The following is a 13,335-nucleotide window of genomic DNA, read 5'->3' as shown; positions in this document are numbered from 1 at the left end:
TGGGAGAAGGGAATAAGATCACACTTTTTGCCTCTTGCATGAGCAGAGCTCCTCACACAGAAGAGAAAGGAAGGAGCAAGTTCACCTCCTCCCACTAAGCCTCCTGAGTGGTGCATCTATTAGTACACACAGTCCCCCAGGAATAAGCTTTCTAGAGATCAGAAATGGCTCGAGGGCAGAGGGGAGGGCAGGAAAGATCCTGCAATCTTTGTACCCATGAATTGTAAAATTGATCCCATTGTCAAGATTTTCTGGAAATCAGGGAAGTTTCTAAAACATAATTGGTGTATAATATGCGATGATGAATAGAATTACCAGTAGATACTTAAGTAGAATACTGGTTTCTTAGCATATCCCATTAATGGGAATTTCCTGAAAAATCCGGATAAATTTTTATTTAACATCTTAACACACTTAACACACAACACAACACACTTAACACACAACATCTGTGAAAAAATATTTTATGATTAAACATAGCAAAATCAGTCTGAGTTATCTGTAGAAAAGTTACAAGTACAAAGCTCATTTTTAAAGAAAATATCTATGTTGCCTCTTCAAGGAATCTGCCTGAAATAGTTTACAAAATAAAACAATGAAAACATAACACCTTCAAAGTTGTCAATTAAAACCCTACATTAAGAACCCAGCCAGGGCATACAAACATAAAATAATGAGCAGCTTAAAATTATCTGTTAAGGTTTCATGCTAAAAGCAAATCATAAAAATGTTGAAAGTTCAATACCTTAAGACCCAGAGCAAAAAGGAATCACTTTGACTTGGCACTTTGAAGACGGTAGTGGCAAGCCTCAAGGGGGGATGGTGTTTGTGATGGAATGCACTTAAAAGCAGGTTTCTGAAGTGAAGCAAAATCAGAGACCTGGGACAGGAATGGTTAATTATTCACTAGAATGGAGAGCTTGGGTGACAGACTGCGCCTTCTTCTCCAGTTTGGTATAGTGGTTAGTTTTGTTTATGCATTTTATCCTGCCTTTTCTTCATAAAGCTCAGGGCAGTAATGTTCTCCTCTTCTCCATCTTTTCCTCATGACAGCTCTGTAAGGAAGGTTGAACTGAGATAGGGTGACTGGTTCAACATCACCCATTGAGCATCATATTTAAATGGGGATTTGAATCCAGGAGTCATTTAGTAGAAAAAGGGCTGCCGGAAATCATTAGTATAAATCATTAGCATATGCCACGCCCCTTGATCGGGCCAAAATGGACGGGATTCGGCTGCTGCCAGACAGAGGAGTGTTCCCCCAGCTGGCAGTAGCCCAATCAGGGCCGTTTTGGCTCCAATCCAGACAGAAAGAGGCCTAAAATGGCTCAAAATGGCCATTTTGGGAACGTTTTGGCCTGGATCGGGCCCAAAATGGCCCAGATTGGGTCGGTGCCAGGCGGGGGAGGGGTTCCCCACCAGGCACCGACCCAATCCTGGTGGTTTTGGCCCTGACTCTGACTGAAACTGGCTCAAAATGGCCATTTGGGGTCCGTTTGGGCACAGATCAGGGCCAAAACAGCCCGGACCGGGTCAGTGCCGGGCAGGGGAGGGTTCTCCTGCCTGACACCAACCCGATCCCAGCTGTTCCTGCCCCAATCCCAGTGGAAATGGGACCAAAAGCGCCAAAAACGACCGGATTGGGGCCGAAATGGCCAGGACTGGGCCAGTGCCGGGAGGGGGAGGCTTCGCCCGCCCAGCACCAATCCGATCCTGGCTGTTTTGGCTCAGATCCAAGCCGAAAATGGGCCAAAATGGCCCAAAGTTGCCATTTGGGGGCCTTTTGGGCCCAGACCACAGTTGAAATGGCCGGGATCAGGTCAGTGCCAGGCAGGGGAATTTTGGGCGCGTTTGGGGCTGGATCAGGGCCAATATGCCTAGGACTGGGTTGGTGCTGGGCAGGGGAACCCTCCCCTGCCCAGCACTGAACCGATCCTGGCCATTTTGGGCCCAATCCCAGTGGAAATGGGCCCGATGTGGCTGAAAATGCCCCCCAAATGGCCAAAAATGGCCATTTAGGGCCCGTTTTGGCCCAGATTGGGACTGAAATGGCTGGGATTGGGTCGGTGCCAGGCAGAGGAGGGGTCCAATGGGATCAGGGCCGATCCACCTAGGACCGGGTCGGTGCTGGGCAGGGGAATGCTCCCCTGCCCAGCACCGACCCGATCCTGGCCATTTTGGGTTCAATCCTGGCAGAAATGGGCCCAAAGTGGCCGAAAATGCCCCCCAAATGGCCATTTTGGGCCCTTGGGCCCGGATCGGGGCTGAAACGGCTGGGAGCAGGTCGGTGCCGGGCAGTGGAGGGTTCCCCTGCCCGGTACCAACCCAATCCAGACCGTTTGGCACCAATTGAGGCCTAAACAGCCCAAAATGTCCAAAAGTCAGGTGGGCGGGGCCACCTGACTGTTGGGGGAACATGCCGGAATGGTGTTCCGGCCCATTCCCTCTTCTGTTGAGCCCTGTTTGAACCAAAATATCCAAATAATGATCAGCCATTTTTTACTTGCTACCTCTATACAGGTTTCTGAGTGAAAGAGAAATAGTTGTGTTTGTAGACCAGCACCATTTATTTAATTATTTTTCTTACCAGTTTAGCTCAGTAAATAACCTCTGTATCCTTCTCAGGCATAAAATGTTCTTCTTTTGGCAAACTCTCCCTACATACACACACACACACACACATCCTGAAGATAATATGTCACAGTCAAGTGGGTGAATATACAAAAATTATTTTCATAGGGAAAAGCGCTTGGTATGAAGTATTGGAATACAGTGCTTGGGACATTAGAAGATGTTGGTCAAAATATAAGCAAGGGACATTGGAGGCATGTTAAAAACTTGGAAGTGGAGTGCTTACCCACAATATTTAGTGGTGGGGCACACTGATCTACAGATTTAATCAGCTATTTGCAATATTTTTGGTGATGTGCTAAATTGAGCTACTGCAGCTATTGAACGCTGGAAAATAGTATAGCATTTGTATAATGTGGCTCATCATTTTGAAAACCTTGCCTGACAATTCAGCCAAATAATTTATTAATAGCTATCCTGCTGATGTAATTTTTAATAATGTTGTTTTCATCACATTTATGGAAATAAAGTTCTCAGTCTAATTCAGTATCATAAACATGGATTCCTTTTTTTCTTCCTGTTAACTGTTCAGTGGTTTGAAATGTTATTGTGAAGCAGCTTTTGAAGCATGATTGACTAAGCAAATTAGTCAGGAAGGAGTAGAATTTCTCTTTAGAAAATCTCTCTGGACAGAGCTTGTGCCATAGTAATTTTTTGAAATAAATGTCCTCCATGGTTGAAAATTTTACAAAAACTGATCCACTCCTTGCATTAAACTGGTGAATCATTGCTTTCTAAAATCTGTTACTATTATACTACTCAAAAGTCTTTATAGCAGCATTAGTGCAACATGTTTTAAATGCAGCAAAGAGTTGTCTAGTGAGCAGATGAATTCACCTTTGTGCCCACAATTCCCATCACCACATGGATAAGTTGTTGGCACCATGTTCTATTGTAGCCTGCAGCAACAAATTGAAAAAATATTGCCAGATTTAGTTATTCTATAGAAACGTTCCCTTTCTGAGAGCAGTACTTTATATCTTCCATGTGCTAATATGAAGTTGGATCATACTTACAGGTATATAGCAGCATGGAACGTCTTTCCATCCATGAAGAGAGGAAAACACCACCTCCCACCAAGCGCAGCTTGAGTGAAGAGAAGGATGATAGACTGGACAACCTTGCTGGCCTGAAGAGTCGAGACCGCAGCTGGGTGATTGGGTCACCTGAAATGTGAGCGCACAATTCTTGCTAAAGAAAATGCTAAATGTCTTTCAGCTCTTCTCCCTACTTTTGTTGAGTAGAAAGTGCAGTGGCTCATCAGACGAAGTTTGTGATGCGCTAATATTTTATAAATATATTACAGAGCATTCCTGCAATTGTTTTTATCAATATACAATAAACACAACAAAATAAATTCTGCTGCTGTGGGAAAACCACCTTCTATTTTTAGACAGTTCTAAAGTGATGTTCCAGATCTTCTCCTGTGAATGTGCATATGAAGCAGAAAGAGATGTTTAGAGTGTTATATCTAAAAACTCAATTGATAATTGACTGCAAAATACAAGGATTCTTGATAAAAATCTGAATATTGGGATTGATGGTTTAACCTAGTCTTCAGGTTACTACTACTCAAGGAATTCACTGCTTAAATTCCATTGCAGTTTGTGGAATTTGAGTGGAGTAACAATGTGTAAAATTACAGCCCCTATGAACACCCAGAAATAGTTGCCCTGCATTTATATCAAGGCAAAAATAAAACAGCTTGACCTCCAGAATGCTTAAATAATGAATTTTAAAAAGGAAAAGGGAAAACATTTTGTACAACAGTTGTCACTGCTACAAAGTTGTCATCTTTCACATATGTATATCAATCAAAAATAATTTATAACTTTCATAAATTGTATAAATTAGTGTTCTTTTAGACCTTTCAGTATTGTTGCGTAATTAAGTTTTGCTGTGTAGCATAGTGAGTGGATGTGTATGAGTTGTTAAGCACCCAATTCATAGTTTGATTTCGCCATAAAAATAATAGTTGGCCTTAGACAAGTGAAACAGTTTCCCCCAGCTTCAGTCCCCAGTCTGCAGTTAAGAAGTTCTAACAGTTCGTTTCTGTTTGCAGAGTAAAAGGCTGATAAGCTACTTATGTTGCTCTTAGCAGAGATGAAGTCATCAATTTTCAGCTGTTTTGTAGACTTTTCCAGGATATGTTGATGTGAGTTCACCCTCCTGCACTTTTTCTCCCGGTTCTTGCAAGGGCACATGATTTGCAACTGCTATTCCAGATAGCAAACCGGCCAACTAATTAGAACAAAACTGCAGCTTCTCTAGTTAAAATAGATTCTAGTTAAAATAAATTAAGATTAACATGTTTTAAGATAAGGCAGAACAACGCTTAAAGGCTAAAACCCTAGCAGAGAGATAAAGTGCAGCTAAATGAAACCTTATCTCCTTTTTTGAGACAGTTACTACTTTGTTAGATCAGGAGATATAGTTTATCTTAATTTCAGTAAGGCCTTTAATAAGGCTGCACGTGTTATTCTTGTGGTTTGGATCATACTATTGTTAGGTGGATTTATAACTGGTTGACAGATCGTACCCAAAGAGTGCTTGTAAATGGTTCCTCATCTTCTTGGAGAAGAATGACAAGTGGAGTGCCTCATGGATCTGTGCTGGGCCCTGTGTTATATAACATCTTTATAAATGACTTGGGTGGAGGAATAGAGAGGATGCTCATTAAGTTTGCAGCTGATACTAAATTGAGAGGGATAGCAAATACATTAGAAGACAGAATCAAGATTCAGGATGATCATGACAGGCTGGAAAACTGGGCTAAAATGAACAAAATGAATTTCAAAAGAGATAAATGTAATGTTCTGCATTTAGGTAGGAAAAAGCTGATGCATAATTATAGGATGGTGGAGACCAGAGATAGGCATGGAATGAAAAAAATGAACTGCTTGGTTCATGGTTCATTAATTTCTATGGAACACAGAACATGAACTTAACAAACTCACCCGATTTCCAAACTGGTTCAAGGTTCAGGGGGCCCAGGACGGCCCCTTCCTGCACAGAGAGCCCAAACTCGCAGGGAGTTTTCAGTAGGCTCTCTTCCAGCCACCCTCCAAGTTTCATGAAGATTGCAATATGGATCTCCGAGTTATAGAGCCCCAAAGCTGGTGCCCCCAGGAAAGTCCCATAGAATTGGAGCCATCAATGGCAATTGCCTTATGCCTCCTTTTGAAGTGATGGACCCTCATGTCCATCCTCATGTCTGTGGCTGCCCCCTCCTTGCAGGCGGGCTTGGGGAGGCATCCTGCCGCCTAACAACTGAAGGTGGGGGATCTGACTGCTGCCCGGCAGCACCCCCCTGTACCAGCCCGCACAGCCCTAGGGGTGACCGCACGTCTGGCGTGTGGGTCATGTCGGCAGACGCCCCCTCGTGGACAGGCTCGGGGAGATGTCCAGCCACCTCCCAACTTGGGGCGGGGCTTCTGGCCACCTCCGCGGTGGCACTCCCTGTGCCCGCCCGCACGGCCCTAGGGGTGACCGCATGTCTGGTGTGTGGGTCATGTCAGCAGACGCCCCCTCCTCGCGGACAGGCTCGGGGAGGCGTCCAGCCACCTCTCAACTTGGGGCAGGGGTTCTGGACACCCCCCGGCGGCACTTCCTGTGCCCGCCCGCACAGCCCTAGGAGCGACCGCACGTCTGGCATGTGGGTCTTGTCAGCGGCTGCCCTCTCCTCACGGGCGGGCTCAGGCAAGGAAGCCTCTAGACACTTCCCAACTTGGGGTGGGGGGTCAAGCCAGCCCCTGATGGCACCCCCTGTGCCTGTCCACACAGCCCTAGGGGCGACCTCACGTTTGGTGTGTGGATCATGTTGGCAGCCACCCCCTCCTTGCAAGCGGGCTCGGGCGGGGAGGCATCCGGCCACCTCCCAACTGCCCCCCGGCGGCACCCTCTATGCCTGCCCACATGGCCCTATGGGCGACTGCATGTCTGGTGCTGTGGGTCATGCTGGCGGCCGCCCCCTCCTCATGGGTGGGCTCAGACGAGGAGGTGTCCGGTCACCTCCCAACTCAGGGCGGGGGGTCTGGCTGCTGCCTGGCGGCAACCACCCACCCAGCCCTATGGGCAACCACACATCTGGTGTTTGGGGTCATGTCAGCGGCCACCCTCTCCTCACAGGTGGGCTCGGGCGGGAAGATGTCAGGCCGCCTCCCAACTCAGGGCGGAGGGTTTGACTGCCACCTGGCGACACCCCCCGGTCCCACCTACATGGCCCTACAGGTGACCACACAGCTGGCGTGTGGGACATGTTAGCAGCTGCCCCTCCTCCCCGTGGTTGGGGAGGTGAGAGTTACTTCCCCAAGTCCCATGGATGGTGTGTGGGGTATCCTCCCCAGATGGGAAACACACTGATTGACACACCCATCTCTCATGCTGAGAAACAGTGAGTGACTGGCCGCCGACAAACTTCACCTCCTGGACATGGCACACTGATGGAGACCTCCCCTTTCTTGGGATGAGGGTATTCTAAGGCCCGCTGGCAGGGTTCGCAGGGTCGTATTATCATCCCACAACATGAAGCCCCTCTTCCCTAGAAGACGTGGTTGCTGACCAAACCAACCCAAGTCTGCATCACATGTCCATCATAGCATTTCATATAATTTGTTGAATATTTGCACATTATCACAGTATTTAATATCACATTGCTGCATATTCTCACCTAATTACACATTAGAACACTTTCTGAATACAAGAATTATTTATTTCGATTTCTTTTATTTATTATTTTGATTTATAAACCGCCCATCCTCAGGGGCTCTGGGCGGTGAACAACAGTTAAAATTAATACAAACAAGAAAACAATAATTCTAAAATCAACATACAATAAACAATAATAAAATAAATTAACCAAATACTTTAGGGTGCAATGGTGGGGAGAACCTCCCACCCCAAAGGTGGGAGGCCGACATGGCACTGCCCCCTTCAACCACCGAACACCTGGCGGAACAGCTCTGTCTTACAGGCCCAGCAGAACGATAATATGTCCCACTGGGCCCGAATCTCCATTGACAGAGCGTTCCACCAGGATGGGGCCAGAACTGAAAAGGCCCTGGCCCTGGTTGAAGCGAGGCAGGCTTCCTTAGGGCCAGGGACCACCAGTAAACATTTATCCGCTGATCGAAGCAGTCTCTGGGGAACATACAGGGAGAGGAGGTCCCAAAGATATGCCGGTCCCAACCTGCTCAGGGCTTTAAAGGTAAGAACCAACACCTTGAACCTGATTCGGAATTCAACCAGAAGCCAGTGCAGCTGGCGCAGGACAAGTGTGATATGTGACTGGTAGGATATAACAATCAGGACCTGCACCACCGCATTCTCAACCAGTTGTAGTTTCCGGATCATGCCCAGGGGTAGCCCAGCATAGAGTGAGTTACAGTAATCTAGCCTGGAGGTGACCGTTGCATGGGTCACTGTAGCCAGGTCCAGGGGCATTGGGTAAGGGGCAAGTTGCCTGATCTGACAGAGATGGAAAAATGCAAACTTGGCAACTGCTGTGACCAGGGCCTCCATCGACAGGGAGGTATCCAGGAACTCGCCCAGACTCTTCACCACTGGCAAAGTTGCCAGTGGTGTCCCATCCAGGGCGGGGAGCTGGATCCCAACATCTGGCAGCCCCTGTCCCAGCTGCAGGTCCTCCGTCTTCACCGAATTCAGTTTCAGCCTGCTCTGTTTCAATCATGCCCTCACAGCCTCCAGAGCTCTGGCCAGATTGTCCGGGGCCATGTCTGGCCGGCCGGTCATCAACAGAAAAAGCTGGGTGTCAGATGTATCTGACGAAGAGAACTGTGATTCTCGAAAGCTTATGCTACAATAAAGTTGGTTAGTCTTAAAGGTGCTACTGGACTCTTTTTGATAATCTGGTGAAGTAAACTTGTAGAAGGAAATACAAGAAAAAGGAGGCTCTGATCCAGAAGTGCAATGAGTTAAATTTACCTCATGAGGGGAAAAGTGTAGAAGAACTGAGAGTTATACTGATACAAAGCAGTGTGGAGCCAAGTAGAACTGCAGAGGAGAGAGACCTTGAGGGAATGTACAACTCTAGTCCAGAATATTTAGAGTTTCTGAGGGAAAAGTGGAATGAACAAAAGCAGCTTGAAAAGGAAAAGTTGAAAGTTGAAGTAGAACTTAGAACTCGAGAAATAGAACAAAAACAGTTTGAGATGGAAAAGTGGAATGAACAAAAACAGTTTGAAAGGGAAGCTGAAATAGAACAAAAACAGTTTGAGAGAGAAAAGTGGAAAGCTGAAATGGAACTTAGAGTTCAAGAGATGGAAAGACAAACCAGTTTGGAAAGCAGAAATATTACAATTAGAAAGAGAGAGACTTAAGAATGGGGACAAAAAGGAGGGAAACTCTGAACCCAGAGCTGATTTACCTTGAGTTACCCCAAAAGATTTTATGGTGTATGTGTCAGGAGAAGATCCACAAATTTTCCTGTCCACTTTCGAAAGATCTGCTCAGAACTGGGGAATACCAGAGACACAATATATGAAGTATTTACCCAGCTTAATTAGAGGAGAATTAGCTGAGATCTACAACACATTTCCCTCAGATAAACTTGTTGTTTATGCTGAATACAAAGAGGCAGTATATGACAGATTTAGGCTAGGTGCTGATTACTTCAGAAAGAAGTTCAGAAGCCTAGTACCTCAGAAAGAGAAGTCATTTAAGTCTTTTAGTGCCAAACTGACAGACTATTTTGATAAGTGGATTTCATCTGCCAAAGCTAACTCTAAAGACGGAATAAGAGATCTAATGATTTTGGATCAGTTTTTATTTCAACTTCCTTCAGAGATCAGACTTCTGGTTAAAGATAAACTTCCAGAGAATGTCAACCAAGCATCAGAGTGGGCAGATAGATTAACACTTAATAGAGGAGGTTGGGATTGCCATGAAAAGAAAGACTATTCTTATAAACCAGAGTTTAAATCAAGTAAAGGACAAGAGGGAGAAAGGAAAGAAACATATGAGAGAGCTGAGATTATAAAAAGTCAGGATGAAAATATAGAAAGAAACCAAGAGGGATATTGGAATGATAGAAGATGTTTTGTATGTGGTCTGAAAGGGCATTTAGCTTACAAATGTCTAAAGAACCAACCTAAGCAAACAACGCTTGAGCATGTAAGGAGGGTCACTAGAACTGACTCAGATGATCAGAGCGATGAAGATGCTAGAAATTCCAAAAGCTCAACAAAAACAAATGACATACCCAGTAGAAACACTACCTTACCCACAAACACTGAAGAAACAGTCTACTGATGTGGGGTAAAGATAGATAAAGTTGCTCAGGATACTGAACTGAGAGAGGTGGTACAAATAAATGGGAGAGATACTTTAGCCATTCTAGACACAGGAGCCTCAGTAACACTGGTCAGGGAGAATTTGGTTGATAAGAAAAACCTGATTCCAGATAAGCAAATATCCTTGCAAGGTGTGTGGGCAAATTCTAAAAGAGTGCCACTAGCCCAGCTAAAAATTAACTGGAGAGGAAAAGAAGAAGATTTTCCTGTAGCAGTTATTAAGGAACAGAAAATGCCAGTAGTATTAGGAAGAGATGTAATGGGAGCAAAGGCAAGAATTCAAATATGCACTGACTCCAATGATGTTCTACAAGTTGAAGCCAGGGGAGCAGAAGACAAGTCCCTAGGTATCTTAGCAACAGACACAATCGATACATTGCAGGAGGGGAAAAGAGAGACACAAACTCATCAGTAGTATTACTGCTGAAATGTCCCAAGAAATAGAAGGAGGCATAAATAAAAACTCTGAGGAGTTTAAAAGAGAAATTATGACAGATTCTGAGTTAAAAGACATAAGAGAGAAAGCCAGGCAAAATGAGATGAATGCAGAAACAGGCATTTTTGTGTAGGAAAATGAGCTGTTACAGAAAAGGGTTACTAATCTAAAGATAACTTGTGAAAAAATAGGTACTTTAGAGCAAGAAAACTCCAATCTGGATGTGGAAAATAGAAAGCTGGAAAAGATTTTAGATAGCCATAAAGACCTCAGATTTCAGCCAGAGTCCTTAGAAAAACAGAGTACACAAACTGAGGAAGAGAATTTAGAACACAAAACAGTTGAATCTTTGAAGAGTATAAACATCAAGATGGCTCAGTTACAATTAGAAAACAAAGAACTGGAAAGTGAGAACCTACAGCTTCAGAAAAGTCTAGAGCTTATGAAAACATCTTTTAAGAAGGCTGAACGTTTAGAAGTCAGTTACCCAGGTTTGGATATAGAAAACCAAAGGCTGCAGCAGAAAGCCCTAGAAAACAGCAACAAAAAGATTCAGCATTTAGAAATGGTGATTTATTTTGCCATTGTTGCCCTTTTAATTGTCTTTCTACAAATGTACAGAAGCTATCAATCAGTTAGAAATAGACTTTATGTAGGAAGAGAGAAACAACTTGATAGTAAAGTTGCTGAACTGGTTGAAGACAAATGTAAAGTACTAGAAAAGCTCAGCATGTGCAAAAAACAGTATAAAGAGTTAGGAAACTCCTTGAAGGATGCTAGCCTTCTAAATGAGTCAACCAGTGCATCAAACATGAAGACAGTGTGTAAAGAACTGAGCAGCTCAAACTCTGTTCTCAAGAACGAAATAGACTATTTAGAAAATAACAATATTGATAGAGAAACGACCAGAAGAAGTAAACGACAACCTAGTAGAGAAGGCCAAAGCCGAGATGACCTCAGCCCAGCAGTGGAACATCCCAGAGAGGAAGATGACCTCAGCCCAGCAGTGGAACATCCCAGAGAGTTAGATGACACCCCAGCAGAGGAGGAACACAGGCTAAAGAAACCCAAGACTTTAAAACAAAAACCACGGAAGAGTGAGAAATGAACTTAACAGGAACTGCAGAGAAAACATTCCCTAAGCCAGAGGAAGCTGCACACAACTCTTCTGGAAAAGAGATGTGTTCCGCTTAAGGACAAGGGGGGGGGTGGATTTGTAATTATTTCAAGTAAATGTGTGCATGTATCTTTAAATGCTTGGTTTGAGCTAGGTGAAGAGTGGGGTGAAAGAGAGGGATGAGTGAGTGATATGATTGGTTGATGACTGAGAGTGTGGGCGGAGTGAATGCAGATTAGACAGAGTGGAGAGCAAAAGTTTCAGTCAGAAGAAAGCAGGCTAGCTGTGTGCTGTCTGAGTATGTTGAAGTATTTATGAGAGAAATATAACCTGTATGGAACCTGAACTGAGCATGTTTGTGTAAGAACGCTCAGTCAGGGAAAGAAAGGCCAGCTGTGTGCTGCCTGAGGAGTTTTAAGCATTTCTGTGAGAAAAATATAGTCAGAGGAAAGCAGGCAAGCTGTGTACAGCCTGAGTAACTTTAAACACGTCTGTGAGAGAAATATTGAGTCAGAGAAAGAGGCTAACTGTGTGTGAAGCCTTAGAAGAGATCTGTGAGAATGAGTTTAAATGAAGTAACTTTAAGAACCGAGAACTACTTTATGAAACCGATACGCGTCTTGAAAAAATAAAAGTTTATTTTGTTACTGTTATATCCCAGAGTAGCTGTCATTGATATATCCCATTCCTATCCTCAGGGCCACATAGAACCGTGAAGGAGCCTGACGCTTAGGCACATTTCTAAAGGGAAACCTTAAATAAAATATCGTGGAATATAATATTCCTGGTGGCAGCAATCTACCCAGAGGGTGTAAGGGAAAGATTAAAGGAAAAATCTATCCTAGAGAAAGAAAGGGTCGTAACAGCGTGTTTCTCTGCAAACAAACCAGCCGTTCCATCTGGAATTTTGTTCCGTAGTTCGTTTCATGCCCATCTCTACTCAGTATGAATTTAGGCAGATGGGGAGACAGAAAGCAGGAAGTATGAGCTAGTGCAAGGCTCTTGAGGCTCTTTCTTGTATGTATAGTATAATACCATTTGCCACTTTGAGGACAGGAAGGAATGGGTTGGGGATCCTGGAGGTTTTTGCCTTCCTCTGAGCATAGAGCAGTGACCACTGGGGAAGTGGATGGTGGGTAACTGTAAATTTCTTGCATTGTTCAGGGCTTTGTGCTAGGTAACCCTTGAGTCCCTTCCAGCTTTGTGTTTCTTTACCATGTAGGACTGTTGTAAGGTTTACTGACAAAACTTATATGGATGTTTAAAAATCATTATAGAATTGCTAACACTTCAAAATAAATGCTTCAGCTTTCATAATGCTTTCTGTCTGAAACATTAAAATCTATTTGGCTTTGGTATACTGAAACACATGGGGAAAGCATTTCCACCAGAATGACTGTGATCAGGGGAGCCTTTGTACCATGAGGTACCAGGACTTTGGAGAAATTGTGTTGACTGAAATATTTGAATGTATAAAGCTGCCTTTGTATTGATCCATCTAGCTCAGTATTGTCTGACTGTGAGCAACCTTTCAGTATCTCAGGCAGAGTGAGTCTTCTTCCAACACTTGTTACCTGATACCTATTAAGTGGAGATGCCAAGGACTGGACCTGGGATCTTTTGCGTGCAAAACATATGGTCTGTTGCTGAGCGGTGGCACCTTTTGATTTTGTCAGTTTTATTAACAGATGAGTTTCTCTTCATCTGAAGTCTGCAAATGGTCTCTGTCCTTTAAATTTTGTATCCTCTTCCATTTTCTTTGTTTACTGGTTTACTGGTCCACTCTAGACTTCAGGCCTATAGTGCTTGTATATCTCTTAACACTTTACATCTCACTGACT

At 44.2% G+C, this 13,335-nt stretch overlaps 1 protein-coding gene across 1 annotated transcript in view; it reads left to right on the top strand.

The window, feature by feature from the left end:
- MAST2 (microtubule associated serine/threonine kinase 2) overlaps positions 1–13,335 on the top strand; it is a 422,441-nt gene that overhangs the window by 371,094 nt on the left and 38,012 nt on the right. The window contains exon 23 of the mRNA XM_054979860.1: positions 3,650–3,804. Coding sequence (XP_054835835.1) covers positions 3,650–3,804 — 155 coding nt within the window. The remainder of the gene's footprint in view (positions 1–3,649; positions 3,805–13,335) is intronic.

Source organism: Eublepharis macularius, chromosome 5 (assembly GCF_028583425.1).
Source record: "Eublepharis macularius isolate TG4126 chromosome 5, MPM_Emac_v1.0, whole genome shotgun sequence".
Taxonomy (NCBI): domain Eukaryota; kingdom Metazoa; phylum Chordata; class Lepidosauria; order Squamata; family Eublepharidae; genus Eublepharis; species Eublepharis macularius.
Note: the sequence above shows the minus strand (reverse complement) of the source record. Positions and strands in the feature narration are given on the sequence as shown.